Source organism: Chenopodium quinoa, unplaced genomic scaffold (genome assembly GCF_001683475.1).
Source record: "Chenopodium quinoa cultivar QQ74 unplaced genomic scaffold, ASM168347v1, whole genome shotgun sequence".
Taxonomy (NCBI): domain Eukaryota; kingdom Viridiplantae; phylum Streptophyta; class Magnoliopsida; order Caryophyllales; family Amaranthaceae; genus Chenopodium; species Chenopodium quinoa.
Genome location: NW_018742309.1, coordinates 5,504,052 through 5,522,830, shown reverse-complemented (window position 1 = coordinate 5,522,830; position 18,779 = coordinate 5,504,052). Strand labels below are relative to the sequence as shown.

The following is an 18,779-nucleotide window of genomic DNA, read 5'->3' as shown; positions in this document are numbered from 1 at the left end:
TGATATTCAACGTGAACATCAACCTTTGACAATTCGTCTATTAAGATGATACCTTTCAAGGAGACTGTGTCGCCTTAGTGGTGAATTTTGGACTGGTAGTCAAAAGCAATTATAGATGATATTATGTACAACACTAATATTAAAAGGAGGTGTCAATATAAATATTATTTGCATGATAGCAGCACATATTCCTTTCAAGAGCCTTAAAGATCAAACTCTCTGAACTTCTTTGTCAGGCTACATTAAGGTTTACAGGCCTACAACTCTGACTTCTGTAACTCAAGATGCGAGTATGAGAGGTCTAGGCAAAATGTGGAACAAAATATCAGCTGTGACATCGGCTCTCAAAGAAGATACAGGCAAAGATTGCTGGTTGATTAAAGGAAAATTGCGGAAATGCAATCTCTACCAGATAATAAAGCACCTACTCATTGGTAATAGAATACGCATTTTGGACTGGAAGGGGATACCTAGACGCAAAGTGATTAAATATGTAACAAAGAATTATTTTTGATCACCCTATTTGAGTGTATTAAAATGTAGTTGGGAAGGTGTGTCATAAAGAAGATAGCTTTTGTGGGGATACAGTATCAAAGCAGGTCTATTATTTAGGAAGCAGAGAGCATCATATTTTGTAATCCACCAAAGAGCTTGCTAGTTTTGATTAATCAGTCACCTAGAAACACATCCATACGTAAGATTTTCTACATACAAAAGTTTAGCAAAACAACATGACGAAGAATCCTTTATCTGTTCATGGCAGATCACCCTAGTGTGCAACTTTGTGAATTTCTAGGTTGTTGGCTTCACATCAAATCAATCATAGATATTAGCCAGGGACACAGTATTCGCTTGAAAGGAAGGAAAGGGGCAAAACTATCAAAGAGGGGTGGCAAACACACAAATGAAAGATAGTGTCACAAATTTAGTACTTAACTGCTTATTTTGTAATGTACTTGGAGCAAAATGTTTCACTATACGCTAGTCATCATTTAGAACCTTAATGATAGCAAGATAATAGAATAAAAATAACGGAGTAACCAGCTGTTTTTTTTTTTTTTTGTCCATGATTCTGTAATATTATATGACCCCCTTAGGGTGCTCCACTTATTATCTTTTACTACTTGCATTGTCAAGAGAGGGTGGCATTCACGTAAGGTCTTACTCCCTTTGTATAGAATAACTATACATGTTCGACTTTTGAGTTTACAAATCATGAGCTTCTATAATATGTTTTTTCTTAACCAAACAACAAAAAATTAGAAAGGCACTAAAAAATCTCTGATTGAGATGTACGACATATCTAACTAAAACATAAATCTAAATTTTTTTGAAGCAATAATGACCGAACTTAGAATCTTGGCCATATGAAGTCAAATGTGAAAAATTGAGGAGGAAAAAGTCAGTTACACTTGGTTAATTTTTAAAGTGCTATGATTTATACTTAAAAGCACATTAGCATGATAAAGATCTTAAACACCAAAGAGATCAATGGGACTAATTTATCAGAGTTCATTAACATAAATAAAATAAAAGTTCAGCTATTGAATACATATATATCAGCCGTTTTGCTCCTAATGTTTTACAAAAGCATCAAAAGCAAAATACCACGATGTAAACAACAAAAGCCTCAGAAGTTGGGAGAAAATTACTCTACCCACTATCAACTTTGACACATATTTCTCTCCAGCCATAACGATTCCATACATAATGTGTAAATTACAGAGATCACAAGTAACCATCACTTAATATTTATGACAGATTTAGTAATTTTTTTCACAACTCAATATTCTTCCTAAATTCAAAGGAGAAACCATTAGGAAGGAGGGGGGCCGTTGTTCATATTACAAAATTATAAAATTTAAAAGCATACCTGGACTACTTAAAGATTGACTAAAAAGCTTGCTATGACGGAGAAGATCCCAAACTTGTAGACTTCCATCAGAATGGAGCACAAACACAACCTTTCTGCCATGAATATCTGAGACCACCAAATCCTTCACAGACCCAGCTAATCTGCTTCTGCAACATCATTCAGAAAAGCCACATGAATTTCATTTTTCACAGTCCATACAAGCCATAGAAGGAAAATCTAACATAACTATCATTGGATCATCGTTAAGGATTTTACTATTAGGCTTAGGGGGGTAGCTTGAATAGTAATTCTTAGGTACTCAATCAGTTCGATAGTGCAACGTTCAATAATAATCAGATGAGTAGAATATGCAGAAAGATAACCTGGACATTAGACCCCACAAGCGACTTAAAGCTGCCTCATCACGCAACTCATACATGAAACCTGGGAATTAAAACATGCACATTATGAGTGGGTAAAAAAGAAGATTTTATGTTTGACAAAGTTGTATCAAAACATAGCATGGAATAAAAAAGGACATCTACCTGGAGCATTTTCATCAAGTACACCAAGTTTGAAACAAATGACTGAACCATCATCTCTCCCAATAATAAAACAACCGATTGTAGCAGTGGCAGAAGTTATGGGTGAGCAATCAGGGGAGACATTTGTATCAAAGTGTAGAATCTCATTGGATGAGAAAATAAAAGAAGCAGCATAAGCAGAGACACTTTTGAGTTGGAGAGAGTAAGCAATGCCCGAGACAGATAACACATACAGAAGATAAACATTGCCATAAGCCGAATTTATCTGTTCACATGCATATGAAAAACCAATCAGCAACATTTACCTTACAAATACAAGAACTTCTAAGCATTTTTTTGGTACATACTATCACAAACGCACAGTTGGACACATAAAATCAGTAAAAAAGAAAGTGATGAACCTCATTCTCGCAAATATAAGCAAACGGGGACAATGCCTCAGGGAACAAGATGCGCAACCCAGCCCTTGGGATGTCTTTATCAGCATTAAGCTCTAATATTTCAATAGCATGTGGCAATCTCCGACACATACGCCTAACCAAAAGTGTGAACACATGTTAAGAAGCACGCAAAATTCAATGTCATTCATCCATGTAAAGTCAACTAATATTATCATTCCAAACCCCACCTGACTGGCATTGAAACTCTGAACATATGTTGCTTTTGATGTCACAATTAAAAACCCCTTATTCTACCAGATAAGGAATACTTGTAAGAACATGTTATTTAAAGCTGCCAATTTAGTAAATTTTAATCTTTAACAGTCTCACTTTCAGTAATTGCTCGTCACAGCTATGCACATGTTCTTATAATATTTGCACTAAAATACTTTGTCTTTTTTAATTGCAAACTTTACTCTATGCACATACACTACTTTGATCATCTTTTTTGATTCATACATTTGGAAAAATATATTCATGTGGAATGTGGGATCTTGTTTGATTCGTAATGTATACTTTCCAAATATTAGCTTTTTATACTTTTTACTAAAATATATGGACATTAATGGTACATTATGTGCATTGGCAATCGGGAAATCTTCATTGCAATAAAAAAAAGAACGGAGGAAGTATTAGATTAGAATAACTTGATTATGGTGAAACACGATCACTTGGTTATATGAACCACAATGCCAATAACTTAAGATGTTAGTACACATGGGAAAAAATGAGCATGAAAAAAGACTTGTAATAACAACTAGAACCACCATGTTTGTAACATGTAACAAATAGATACTAGCACATCAAATTGGTAGCAGAAGAATATGTTAAATAACACTTGCCTACAACGAACTTGCACAAACTAGAGGAATATTAAATAACAATGAAGAGGGGATAGAGACAATACCAAACGAGGTAAGTTGGAGGACTCCCAATAACAGAACATGAAGCACAATCTTCGGTAGGTGGAGCAATAGACCGAGAACTCGAAGAAGAAGCATGACAATCGGGGACAGACGCCTCAACCCACTTGATTGAATCACTGTTAATAAAAGGAACCTCCATTCCAACTTTCGAATAGGCTCGTCCCTGAGCCATTTTAGCAAAATCCTGCAACATATTAGCTACCAAATTCAACTTAATCATCAAATTAGGCTCCAAAATTCACACAAAATTCTTCTTGCTTAAGAGTATTAACAAATTTGCTCGTTATAATGCTTCAATATTCATAAACGATAGTTCAATAATCCACCTTAGAACCCTAAATTGACTATACTGGCAATTAAATAATGATAAACCCTACATTGTGAAAGAGAAAAATAAGAAAGAATATATCTTACCTCAGAAGCTGCTTCAATGGAGGAGAGAATGCTCAGAAGCCGCTTCAATGGAGGTCTGGGAATACGCTTCAATGGAGGAGTGACAGAGAGTGAGGTGCAGCGGAATAAAAGTAAAAAAGCTCCAAAGGGCCAAAAATATGAAATTTGTGAGAATGTGGAAATTGGCGGAAAATCGCCTAATTGTGTACTCCCTCCTCCACCGAAGGCGGTATTACTTTTGGGTGATTGGATCGAGTTCGGCCGAGTAAAGTCGGGTTGAGGGGGTGTTTGATATGGGTTTTTTTATAGGGGTGTGGAAACGGAATTAAGTTACCGTTTTCGTTAAAATGTGTTTGGTTAAGGAGTAAAGTAACAAATACCGTTTCTTGGTGGTAACCCATTCCACCACTTTGTTTCCGGTAAAAAAAAAATTGGGGAAACAATTCACGTTACTTTCCTCTAACCCAAAAAACACAACTTTACCCTTTTTCTCTCTCCTCTCAATCCATAATTCTCCAAAAAATTCTCAACTTTGATAGATCAAATCTTCAGATTTTGCTCAAGATGATCAATTTTCCTACCTCAAATTTCCAGAAATCAACAATCTTAACCATTATAGGTTTGTTATCTATCAAAATTTTGTTAAAGAAACCCTAGAGTTTTGAATTTGTGTTGAATTTTGGGTTGAATTTGTATGTTTTTCAGTTTGATTGTTTGTATTTTGACGATTTCTATTTGATCTAAGTTTTTGATCTATTTGTTGTTTGCTATTTTCGATCTATTTGTTGATTGCTATTTTCATCCATGGTGTTGGTGCATTTTGGTTTGAGTTTACTATTATTTTTGATCTACACTGCTTCTTTATAGAAATTAGGGTTTTTTTAGGGCCAAATTTAGTTAATTAGTTAGGGTATTTTGTAGCGTAGTCTATGGTTGAGCAGCAAACCTAAACCACCATACTCGACGCCATACCAACTACCATCATCATCATTAGAATGTTAATTTTGAGGTTTCTGATGATTACGAGCTTGAATTAGGACTTGGATTAAGTCTTGGCTCGAAGAATTCCTTCTGTTAAGAATTCTGCTTCTATTAACAGTGACAATGCTTCTCCTGGTAATAAGCAGACTGCTGTGTTTATTTGCTGGATATTTTGTGTTTTTCCTCCAATTTTTTTCCCATGATTTTGGTGGGGTAATCGTTTACGTTTCCTTAGTGATACCAAATAACTAGTAAGGGTAACACTAAATAATACCCTTTTCCTCCCTAATTTGTTTCCATTCCGTTACCTTTATTAATTATATACCAAACGCCCCCTGAATTTAATTCAACTTTGACTCAACCCCGTACTAAATCGAGGGCTTCAAAACGTGAAAACGGAAGGTTGTGAGCCATTTAACAGAAATGTCTCGTAGGGGTAATATAGTCATTTTAGGTGTCATTTAGCTGTAATTTTAGAGACATCTAATTGGGCTGTTAAATAATACCACTAAAGTTTTAGTGGCTCAAAATACACTCTCAATGGTACTTAAAAAAATTCCAAATATACTCTCAGTGGTATCCCCATGATTCTTTGTCTGTTTTACACGTGAATGTATGTCTGATTAGTATTAGTGGGGTCCACACCACCTTTTTCACTCTTTTTATCTCTCTTCCTTGTACCTTTATAATATTTTAATAGTTGTTAGACAAGGATTGTTTGTCTAACAACCCTCCATTTACACTTCCTCGTACTAAATCATTATGGTCATACGAATTGAAATTTAGATCGGATAACTTTCAAGTTAGGTTGAGTAACCTTTTGATACCTCTACAACTCTATAAGAGTGTATGAGATTGACAGATGAAATTTTAATCAAGGGACATTTTGGTAATATTTGTGAAAAGAGAAGGGTTATAAGGTAAATTTTGAGCATGAATTTACTTAACACTAATTGCTCATTGTTAGGTCCCGTTCACTTCACCTTATTTTTGTTGAACTGAAATTGTTTTTACTGAATTGAAATTAGTTTTGCTGAAATTAAATTATTTTTACTGAATTGAAATTAATTTTACTGAACTGGAATTATTTTTACAGATGTTTTATTATATTTCTTCTTTAAAGATACTGAATTTTACTGAACCGAACTTAATTTTACTGAACTGAAATTATTTTTACTAAACAGAACTTATTTTTACTGAACTGAAATTATTTTTACTAAACTGAAATTATTTTTTTAAGGTGAAGTGAACAGGACCTTAGCTCAGTTACGTCATTTCATTATTGGAAACTCCCAATAAATAAACACAACATACAACTCACTAAATAATAAGAAGCAAGCTAGGTTAAAAAAAAACACACACAAAAAAAAAAAAAAAAAAAAAGCAAGTTAGGTTCAAAAGCGATGATTTTTTTTTTTTGAAAACATCCAAAAGCGATGAAGTTGAATTCCTTCAAATTGTAATTAATGTCATCTTCGCACGATATTATTTCCTTCAAAAATTTATGAATTTTGGCACCATTAGTTTAACACTACTTATGTCCCGTTCACTTCACCTTATTTTTGCTGAACTGAAATTAATTTTACAAAACTGAAATTATTTTTGCTGAAGTTAAATAATTTTTATTAAAATTAAATTAAATTTGCTGAACTAAAATTATTTTTACTGATTCTCTATTATATTTCTTCTTTAGAGTTAATGATTTTTACTGAACTGAATTAATTTTACTGAGTTGAAATTAATTTTACTGAACTAAACTTAGTTTTACTAAACTGAAATTATTTTTTAAGGTGAACTGAACAGGGCCTTAGTTGAATTCTTTCAAAGGTTAGTTGTGTTGAAGTTTTTTATATGTGCGTATGTTAGATATGGCTTCCTATAGTAAATTTTGAAGGGTAAGTTAATATATAAATGACTATTAGTATTTTAAAATGGATATATTGTTTTTTGGTTTTGAATTTCCAAGAGGTATTGTTGACATGTGTTGAAGTAATAGAGTGTTAAATTTGGATAGTTGGAGAAGAAGCTCACTCTTAATTATTATATGTGAAGGAGTTGAACGTTGCACGACAGTGGTTGGTCATAAATCCTCCACAACAAAGCCGATATTCCCTTAATTGAGCCTCTTGCATTGTAAATTACCGATTTGTATTTAAATTAATGTGTTTGGTATATTTTGTGGGTAATCTTTAATTTGTGATTTACATGGTCGAAATTTTATTGTATTTTGTGTTTGGTCTATTTTTTTAAAATAAATATTGTTTTTTACCAACAAGTCAAATATTATACCTTATTCTAGAGTATTAAGGGATTGCCCTATTGTTACTGGTTTCAAGTTTGATAAATTTGCTAACATAACACAACAAAACAATAAACAAGTTATCCTTAAAGAAGTGTAGACAAGTTAGATCGCTAAAGAAACGAGCAGATAGACATATGACAAAAGATGCAAATACTTTCTACTAATTGAGAGATAAAGGAAAGGCTACAATTGTAACAAGTTGAAGGAAAGGTAACCTCCATGTTCATACAATAGAAAGAAACGATAAATTTTTAATACATGCTAAAGAAACTACGTATCGCTTAGCTACTAAGCAAAGGGAGAACTAAGAAAGTTGTAAAGAAAGTTTAAAGAAAATGAAATGCTTTGTGTTGATTGATTGCTAATCTCGAATTCCTAGAACTCTTCTTCTATTTATAGGCAAATGGCTTATAGTTTTTCTCCCACTTACTTCCATAACTGCTAATCAATTATTGCTCTTGGCACTAGTTTACTTTGAATTCAAACATCCTTAACTGCTCAAACCGGCCTTGTTTTATCAATCTCTTGGGCTTCTCCTTTGGGCCTTGACACTAAGTTTTACATTCTCCATCACTGGACCACATTACTCCAATAAAATAACTTTATTTCAGAGTCAATCTTTATTGGTCAAACACTATAGTCAACGAAAGTTAAGAAATTCTAAATTTGGGTGTAACATCTACATAAAGAGCTGCCAATGAATATTAGGAAAAACTCATAAATCCCATTCAATTCATACCTCCCTAATATGTTGCATAGGTTTTGTAATACCCCGTATTTTTATACGTAATTTAATTTAAATCATTATTTTATGTAGCATTTAAACAATTTTAAATGAATTATTTATGGTATTTTATTAATTTAAAAAGATTTATTTTAATTAAAGGTCCATTTTTATTTATTTAATTGCTTTGAAAATATTTAATTTATTATTTAGAAACTTTAGGGCATATTATTTTATAAAAGGAAATTTTAAAGTCAATGGTATTTAAAGAAAGTCAAATGATTAGTTTGAATAGGAGAAGGGATCATTAAGGGTAGAAAGGGAATTTAAGAATATGAGGGTTTTGAGAGTGTGTATAAATAACCATCTTATGAGCAAGTTAGATCTTGTCCAAGGTAGAGAATACCCAAATGTAAACACTCTCTCTCTCTCCTCTTATTTTCTCTCCCTTAATTTTCCCCTTCCCCTTTATTTTAACACACCAACACGCACACGCAAGGTGGCCGGTTGCCACCACCACCTCCCACCGGCCGGCCACAGCCTCCAGCAGCCGCCGGCGTGGAGGGCGGTAGACGCCCCCTCCCCGTTGTGTGGCTGTGCGACTTTAAAAAAAATCTTTTTATTTTAATCCTAATCTATCCTTGATTTAATTATTAGTTTTGGGTGTTGTGATGATTTTTATGATGTTTGATTATGAATATTATGTATATAAATTTCAGATTTGGTTTTTGAATTTAAAAGCCCCAAATTGAAAACCCTAGGTTTTTAAATTAATGTATATTGATGGAAATTAATTGTAGTTTGTTGGAATTATTGAAATAGGTGTTTTTAAACATAATTACAACAATTTTACATGTTTTTATAAAGCTGGAATATTTATATAAAGGTTAGTATTATGTTTCTTGAAAGGATTTTTAATTACCCATTAATTGGGAATAAAAGTAGGGGTTTTAAATTAATTTTCAGCTTGTTTTAGAGGGTTTATAAGTGATTTAAAGAGTGTATATATTGTTGGAAATTTATATTGAATAGGTATTAATATCTCTTTGTAATTTGGGGTTATTATAGGAGATTTCCAAGTGAGTGATTTCGTGTAGTCGTGGCGATCTTGAGATTATATTCGAGGTACGTTCGCATACTCAGTATTTATTTAAGTGCATAGAAGTATGCTAGGCCTTGTTTAATTAATACCAAGGTAGTATCATGATAGGTATTGGTTAGGATTGTTGATTGGATTAATGTTGGTGATTGATTTGTGAAGTATGAATTATTTGTGATGAATTGATGATTGGAATTAATTATGTTGGCATGTTGAATATGAACCACACTTTTACTATTGGCATGTTTGAGAGTATGTTTTAGTAAACTAAATGTTTAATTTAGTTTGGAATGTAAAAAGGGAATTTTGTTATGGTTCATATAATTTGTATTGATGCTTTAAGCATGGGAATTGAGCTATTAAGTGTCTTAGTACACAGGAATAAAATGTGTTACGGGGCTTAAGAGCACTTAAGGTATTCTAAACACCGGGGGATAGGATTTGCGGTGGGTAGTTTAAAAAGGGTTCAACATTAAATTTATGTGGTCACTAATTATTCAAGAATTAAATTGGTGTGTTTGATTGCTTGAATGATTTATTATGATTAATTGTATTATGGTTTGAGAGTCATCACCAAGTCTAAAAATATGTAAATCACGTAAAGTGAAAGAGATTACGCACCAAAACTCTTGGAACGTATATACCTCGAGTATAAACATATGGGGGGAGTTATGCGACTTTATATTTGACCATAATTTCTATTGGGAATATAGGACGCGTTGTATTTTCCTTTATTTATTTTATGCGCAGGACGTCCAGTCACTTTCATGTGGCATTTGCCTACCCGATTAGCTCCCGGTGTAGTTTACCTCAATTTATTTCGGGTAGGGATTTGGTGGGAAACCCGTTCAATGCGTAATCAAATTAAATAAGCAATTTATTTTGCTATGTATTGGTTGGTTGTGTTGTATGCTTGTAAACAGGTACAACGAGGTAAGTTGTGTGTTGATAGGATGAAAGCATGTTAGTGTGTACTGTTTACGCTTATGTACTTAGCATTGCTGATTGTGTGTTTGTATGTTTGTTTGGCGTTGTCTTTATCTTGGCCCTACGACTACCCATTTCTAATGGCGAGTAGTGGGGATAAACTAAATAGAAGCTTTTTAGGTGATGAAGCATATTCATGATGAACAAGAGTGAAGAGCGAATCATGCTTAGTTACTATAAGAATATGATGTGGTTTATTGTTTTGATTATCATATATTTTTCTTGTGAGACTAACACAAAGGTTTTTAAAATTCTTTTTGGATTGATAAGGGCCTACAATGGTTCCAAGTTGTAGGTTGACTTCATTTGACTTTACTTTCGTTTGGTTTGACTTTTTAAGATAAACTTGTTTTGAATGATTTTTGAAGTGAGTCTTCCGCTGTGAGTCTTTGATAATTGCTTTAGCCGTTTCCACGGTGGCGGTAATGTCTTAGAATTTCCTAATTTGTATTTTAAAAAGAGTAAAACAGGTATTTTAAAGGATGAAAATTTCTAGGGTGTTACAAAGTGGTATCTAGGAGTTTTGGTTGAGATTTTTATTACCACTAAAGCCAAAAACGTGTTTTAAAGTATTTTGTTTTAAATTTGGCCAAGTGTTATTAAGTAATTTTGAAAGTGAGTTATTTTATTTTATTTTAAATTAAAAAGGACCGTTTTTTTTTTCTTTTAAAAAAAAAGGGGCCTGAAATTTTTTTTTTATTTTGGGGAAAAATCCGAATTTATTTTTTTGTTTTTTACTTGGGAACATCCGAATTTTTTTTTGATTAGGGTGTTCGACTTTTTTTTGTGGCCGAATGTTTTGGCATTTTTCAGAATTTATTTCCGATTTTTTTTTTTTAAAGAAGAGTCAAAATATTTTAGTTTGTTCATTTTGCAGGAAAGCGAAGAATTAAGGTAAGAATTATGTGTTAAGGCTTTAAAAAGCATGTTGGTGAGTTTGGGTAGGAAAGAACTTGGGCATATAAGTTAGAAATAATCATGTTCTTGTGTGCATTAATATTTAGGTTGTGATGTTTGATCATGTGAATTGATTGATTGGAAGCATGTGATTATGTGACTAGAAATAAGTAAAATTGTTTGATTGAACATTAAATCTAAATTCATGCAAGAACTGTGTATTTTATTTTCTTTGGGAAGGGAATTATTTTCTAAGTCTTTTCCCTTACAGGATGCTGATCTTTCCTAGCAAACACTCTCAAATTGGTACTCTAATTAAGAAAGAATATGAACATCCTTTTGACTATGTCAAGAAAATTCGTTTTTACTGTTCCCATTTGAGCGATGTCCTAGGAGACAAGCATTATGACCTTCCTGATTATGTTTCAGCTACGATAATTCATTGGCTTCCTGACGAACCACCATATCTTGTTGTCAAAGCAAAATTTGCTGATTTTTATTTGCTTGGGGACATTCCCAACTATTCCAAATATAAAGATTATTATGGACAGTGGTACCCTGACTACAGATACTTGATTTCTTATCTCGTTCGAGTAGAGAAGTATCACTGCGAGCGTTTACATATTCCATATCCAAATTATTTGTAATCCCCCGTATTTTTAAATATTTTATAAATGAAATTTTATTTTATTTATAATGTTTATTTGTATTTTCCAGAATTTAATTTTCAAATTATTAATTTGGGTCAAAAATTATTTTAGGCTAAATTATTTTATGAACCTATATCCTACAATCCATTATTATAAAAACAAGCCTAACCCATTTGTTTATTTAATTGGCCCATTATTTTCATGAGGCCCAATTCTACCCTACAATTCTCTCCTATAAATATCCCATGAATCCCCAAATTTTCCCCCACACAAAAAGGTTAGTCTTATTTTCTTCCTCCTTTATTTCTTATTATATTCATCAAGCTTATGTAATTGATTTTTGGGTTTTGGTTTTTATTGTTGAAATTAGTTTATTTAGTATCAAAATCATGTTTTTGATGTTTTAAACTAATAATTTTAAATTATAATTGTTGTTTTAATTTTCAGAATTTGTAATTTTAAACCTAGGGTTTTAATTTAGTTAAATTAGGATTTTAGGGTTCTAATGATCAATTAATTTGGGGCTTTTGTTCCTATTGAATTTCTATCGATTAATTAAGCATAAAAACAAATTTTCAGTTTTCCGTAATCAACTTTGATCTCCGTTCTTAATTTTTTTTAATGACGTTTTAATCACGTTTAGATTCTAACTCGCCGATTTTTACAAAAAATTAATGTTTTTCGTGTGTAAACGACGCTCTAATCAAAACTCAATACCTTTGGTAGTGAGCACCACCCTCTCGTGGCCAAATTCAGCCTCTAAATTCTGAACTAGCCTTAACGTTTGAACACGTGGCGGTAGCACGTCAGTAATTCTCTTGCAGATTATTAAAGGTATTTACAGGTTTTGAAAGAGAGAATTGTTGGGGTGTTACATTATTACTATGATAACCCAGCAGGGAATAATTCCCCTTCCACTAGCAATCAATCAGGAAATTCTTCTCCACCACGGGGTAATCAAGTAGGAGCGAATGGAGGGAAAGAGGAAGAAGAGCTAATGGATGAGAGTAACCATAATGTTGATTATTCAATTATGGAAATTCCAAATCCAAATCCACCCCCGACTCCAATTATAATTGACATTTCATCTGACGATGAGGAAGATAAAGAGTTCATTCAAGTAGAGCAAAATCCAGAGACACTTGAACCAATGGAGGAGGAAGATGGCCCTGAATTCGATCCTGGAAGCAACAAACAGTCGGAAGACAAGAAGGACAATGTTAGAAAGGAGTAGATTTTTGTAGTTTCATTTCCTTTAGGATTCTTAGTTTTATTTCCGCAATTTTAATTAATTCCTTTGTCAGTAAAGTAATAAGTGGCATGGCCACAGTGACTCAATAAACCTATTGAGTTGCGTAGGTTATTCGAACTCATTTCATTTCATCTTTCTATTCATTTTCTTACTCGGCATTAAAAGTTTTATTCATTTCCTTGCCAAATAATCCATTTCATTTCAAAATCATTCATTTCATGTCACTACTCTAATGAGCCATTTCTTACTCAAATATCCCAATAATCCATTTCTAAACTCTTAGAAATCATGGAAATTTTTTTTATTTATTAAAATGATGCTTTATTAAATGTATGGTTGGTTAGCAATCAAAATTTGGTTGATCAAGCTGTAATTTTGGGAATTGTAATTTTGTAATCTCAATTTGTTAGCTTAAAAATTAAATGTGTGTGTATAAAAGGTATAAGTTAGTTAGATGGGTGCGTAACTTAAGAGCTAACCATGACCATAATTAATAAAGACCCCTTGTTTTAATTCAGGCAAAGAAAGATGGCAGGAGGAAGTGGGAGCAATAATGAAGGGAATGAGCTGAACAGTGGTCGCCCAACAGTTAGCAGAAACTCGACCAACAAGGGGGATGCTCAGGGAGGGCTATTTAAGAAGGTGGCGCAAAGCAAGTCGCCAACCTATCAAGGCGAACCTGATCCAACAGTGCCAAAAAACTGGTTAAGGGAGTTCGAGAAACTGTTTGGGGCAGTAGGGTGCCCAGAGAATTCGAAAGTAGGCTGTGCTACCTATTACCTCAGGGGTGAAGCTGACCTTTGGTGGAAACAAAATGAGGCTACTATTAAGGCACTACCTGGATTTAACTAGACTATGTTTCAGGAGAAGGTTAGGGACAAGTTTTACCTAGTTTCCTACAGAAACAAAAAGCTGATGAATTTTGTAAATTAGCAATGGGAGATATGTCAGTCATTGAGTACTATACCAAGTTTATTGAACTATCACGATTTGCCAAAGAGTCTGTTGCTACAGAAAAGGAAAAGGCTAGGAAGTTTGAGAGTAGATTGACCACTGATTTGCAGCTAAGCTGTGTGGACAAGTGTTCGAAACCTTGGATGAAGTGTATGGGAGGTCTACACACCTTTATGCGTTGGAGTTAAAGAAGAAGAAAGAGTTAGCTGAGGTGGAAGGGAAGGAAAAGAGAAAAGAGATGGGGCAAAACTCTGGAAACCTGCAAGGTAACCAGAACAACTTCAAGAAGCAAAAGTACTACCATAACAACAAGTTCAACAACAACAATAACTTCTAGAGTAACAATCGCCAAGGTGGGCGAAACTTTAATGGAGGAGCTAAGAACTCTTTCCAGGGAAATAACAAAGGACCAAAGCATTTTTACTGCAAGAGATGTAGAAATGACCACCCTAGTAGAGACTGCGATGGTAACTTGGTTACTTGTCGCGCTTGCAACAAGTTGGGACACAGGGAGTACGAGTGCTTCTCCAAAGATTCTAATCGAAACAAGCAGGGCAATAATCAAGGAGGGGTTCAAAAGAATTTTCAAGGGAACAACAACTATTCAGGGAATAAAGGGGCACAACAGAATGGAGTGAAAGGCAACAATAATGGGAATAATAAGGTGAAGAGTGGAGCTCCAGGAAGACTAAATGTGATCAGTAGGCACGAAGCTGATACAACGAAGGATGTTATTACTGGTACTTTTTCTATTAACTCTATTCCTGTTAAAGTTTTGTTTGATTCTGGTGCAACTTTTTCCTTCATTTTAAAAGCCATTGTTTCAAAGTTGGCACACTGTCTGAAAACCGTAGATGACATAGATGTACCCATAGTTATTCGTACGAGAGAGGTAATGCAGTGTACCAAAACTTTTAAGGATGTGCCACTAGAAACCAAGGGAAAGGTATTTTTGTCTGACCTCATCAAGTTTGGGTTAAATGACTTTGATGTCTTTTTGGGAGTGGATTGGTTAAGCAAGTATAGTGCAGAGATTCGTTGCCGATCGCAGAAAGTACAGATAAGTACAGCTGAGGGTGAGTTGGTGACATATTGGAAGCATGGTGAAACAAAGTGCCCAAGGATCATCTCTATGTTGAAGTTGGCTAAGTATATTAAGAAGGGGAATCCAGTATATTTTTGTAATGTGAGGAACTTAGAACATGAAGAGGCAGCTAAGCCTGAGGACATAGAAGTGGTGAACGAGTTTATAGACATGTTCTTAGAAGAGATTCCAGGAATGCCACCTAAGAGAGCAATAGATTTCACAATAGAGTTGGTCGTAGGGATAACACCAATTTCTAAGGCACCATATCGAATGGCACCTGCAAAAATGAGTGAATTAAAGGAGCAACTGCAGGATTTGTTAGAAAAGGGGTACATTAGACCAAGTGCTTTGCCTTGGGGAGCTCCAGTGTTGTTTGTTAAGAAAAATAATGGGAGTATAAGGTTATGTATTGATCATAGGGAGTTAAATAAGATCACCATAAAGAACAAGTACCCATTACAAAGGATCGATGACCTATTTGATCAGTTGAGGGGCACATCTGTGTTTTCCAAGATTGACTTAAGGTCTAGATACCGTCAATTGAGGATCGCAGACGAAGATATTCCCAAGACTGCATTTAGAACAAGGTACGGGCGTTATGAGTTCATAGTAATGCCATTTGGGTTGACGAATGCTCCAGCAATCTTCATGGACTTGATGAATAGGGTGTTCCATCCATTCATGGACAAGTTTGTCGTGGTGTTCTTAGATGATATACTAGTGTATTCAAAGAATAAGGAGGAACATATAGAACATTTGAGGGCAATTCTACAAACCTTAAGGGAAAACAAGCTTTATGCGAAGTTTTCCAAGTGTGAGTTTTGGTTGGTGAGAGTAGCTTTTCTTGGTCACTTTGTGTCCAAGGATGGGATAAAAGTAGATCCAATAATGATTGAGGCAGTGAAAGGGTGGCCTACGCCAAAGACGGTGTTTGACATTAGAAGTTTCTTAGGTTTAACAGGGTATTATAGGCGTTTTGTGAAGGACTTTTCTAAGATTGCTAAGCCTATGACCTCTCAATGAAGAAGGACAGGAAATTCGAGTGGGATAAGAGGTGTGAGGAAGCGTTTTAACTCTTGAAGCAAAAGTTGATTACAACACCAGTAATTACATTGCCAGATGATAGTGGAACCTGTGATATATATAGTGATGCATCCAAGAATGGTCTAGGATGTGTGCTTATGCAAAATGGGAAGGTGATTGCATATGCATCAAGACAGTTGAAACCTCATGAAGTAAACTACCCTACTTATGACGTAGAATTAGCCCCAATCATTTTTGCACTAAAGATTTGGAGGCATTACTTGTATGGGGTAAAATGTAGGATTTACACAAACCATAAAAGTTTGAAGTACATTTTCATCTAAAGAGATCTAAACTCACGCCAAAGGAGATGGTTAGAATCTACAACGGACTATGACTTGGACATACAATACCATGAAGGGAAAGCAAATGTAGTAGCAGACGCTTTAAGTCGTAATACCAATCATGGACTGAACACTTTGATAGTGGCTGATGAGTTGTATAGGGAAATGAGGAAAATGAATTTAGAAATGGTAGAATGGGGAGTACTAGCGAGTATATTTGCGAATCTAAGCATTCAACCAATAATATTGATGAGATATGGGAAAATCAGGCAGAAGATGTAAAGTTGGATAGGATTCGTGAGAAAATCAAGCAAGGAAAGGCCACAGATTTCAAAATTCATCAAGATGGAAGTTTAAGGTACAAAGGTAGATGGTGTGTACCACAAAAATGGGAGGAATTAAAGAGAAAATTAATGGAAGAAGGTCACAATACACCATACTCAGTACACCCAGTAGGGGAAAAGTTATACAAAGACTTGTAAAAGATGTATTGGTGGCCTAGAATGAAGAATGAAGTTGCGGAATTTGTAGCAAAGTGTCTAACTTGTCAAAAGGTGAAAATAGAGCACAAGAGACCGCAAGGAACCGTGCAATCATTAGAAATTCGTGGATGGAAGTGGGATTGCATTTCGATGGATTTTGAGACTTGCCTCCCAAAGTCAAAGAGTGAAAATGATACCATTTGGTTTATGGTGGATAGACTTACTAAATCTGCAGTGTTCATACCAAAGAAGGAGAACTAGAAGATGGAGCAACTTGCAAAAGCTTACATCAAGAATGTTGTGAGGTTATATGGAGTTCCAAAGGATATTGTGTCTGATACAGATTATAGGTTTCTTTTAAAGTTCTGGAAGAGTGTGCAGGAAAAATTTGGTACAACACTAAAGATGAGTACAACATTTCACCCTGCCACGGATGGACAAACTGAGAAAACTATTCAAACCTTGGAAGATATGTTGAGAGCTTGTGTCGTAGACTTCCAAGGGGGATGGGAAGATAGCTTGGACTTAATTGAATTTTCGTATAACAATAGTTACCATGCAAGCATTGGCATGGCTGAAGGATTTATGTCTTCGTCAGGTGCAATTAATAAATATTTAAATGGATCAAATTATGGAGATAATTAAGTTCGTCCATTTGGGTTGTCGTTATATCATAGCTAGAGATACTAATGATCTTTGAGCTAGTAAAATAGGCCAAAGCCCAATTGGACGGATCCTATAAGGTCACATAAAGGACCTAGATCAAGCATTAGAGGATGAGGCCCATGATGGGCCTCATGACTCTATGTGGCCGGCCATATGGATGGTTTGGAGGGTTTATGGGCTTCCTAACCTAGTCTAATTATAATAGGATTTTAAATAGACTAGATGTCTAGGTTTTTCTAGATAACAGTTTACTGTTAGTTTGTGAAACCCTAATTAGCAAACACGAAACCTAGCCCTCTCAAAATCTCTCTCTCACTCTCTCTTTCTCACGGCTCTCTCTTTCCCTCTCGGCGCCGGTGGTGTGCATAGTGGTGGTGGTTCGTCGTGGTAGTCGGTTGTCCATCAAAGGTGGTGATCGTAGTTTTCCCCTTCACTCAACCAATCTAGTATTGGTGGACGCTTGTTCGAATCCCGTGGACCAAGTAGAGGAGTCATGCTTGGGGATCTATTCTTTCCCTGATTTGCTGATCGAATAGTTACGTGGAATTCACGCTTCAAAGGTATAATTATGTAATTCTTGTGTGTTATGCATGTGATCCTGTTTTAGGTGCGTATGAATATGATTCATGAAATTTCTCTTATAGTACCTAAAAGTCCTACAGTGGTATTAGTTAGCCTCTTGCATGAACACGCTTGATTATAGTAATACGATTATTTGAAATCCATGTTCATAATTTTATAATCAATTAAGAGGGAGAATTAATTTAATTATGGTTCAACTATTATATTAAATGTGATTTAACTCTTGGAATTGATTAAATGTGATTTAATTATGCTCAAAATAGCCATGAAGAGGACCGAAATTTAGCCCTAAATTGTTCGAAATTTTCGAACACCCTAACCCTAATTTTCGAATTTTCCAAAATTTAAAGCCCTAAAATTTTGATTTTTGTGCTTGTTTTTTATTTAATATAATTTGATTCATGTTTCATAATTTTAATATGCATAAAAATTGTTTTGTGTATGATCATCAATTTAAATTTAAGAATTAGAATTAAATTGGGTTAATTTTATGAAGAACCCTAATTATTAGAATTGAATGGGATTTTAATTTAATTATTGGACTGATTTAATTTAATAGTAAAAGTTGTTTTAATTAAATTAAAAATAAA

General features: G+C 34.3%; 1 protein-coding gene across 3 annotated transcripts in view; it reads right to left on the bottom strand.

Annotated features, from left to right (window-relative positions):
* LOC110688582 (nuclear pore complex protein NUP160-like) overlaps positions 1-4,662 on the bottom strand; it is a 31,459-nt gene extending 26,797 nt beyond the window's left edge. For 2 of the 3 annotated variants that reach the window (XM_021865353.1, XM_021865359.1), the window contains exons 1-6: positions 4,181-4,662; positions 3,748-3,964; positions 2,802-2,934; positions 2,401-2,665; positions 2,239-2,299; positions 1,874-2,022 (exon numbers count right to left, since the gene is read on the bottom strand). In XM_021865353.1, the coding sequence (XP_021721045.1) occupies positions 1,874-2,022; positions 2,239-2,299; positions 2,401-2,665; positions 2,802-2,934; positions 3,748-3,959 (820 nt within the window). In that variant the 5' untranslated portion in view covers positions 3,960-3,964; positions 4,181-4,662. The remainder of the gene's footprint in view (positions 1-1,873; positions 2,023-2,238; positions 2,300-2,400; positions 2,666-2,801; positions 2,935-3,747; positions 3,965-4,180) is intronic. The other variant, XM_021865363.1, reaches the window with a different exon arrangement.
* Positions 4,663-18,779: the final 14,117 nt, after the last annotated feature.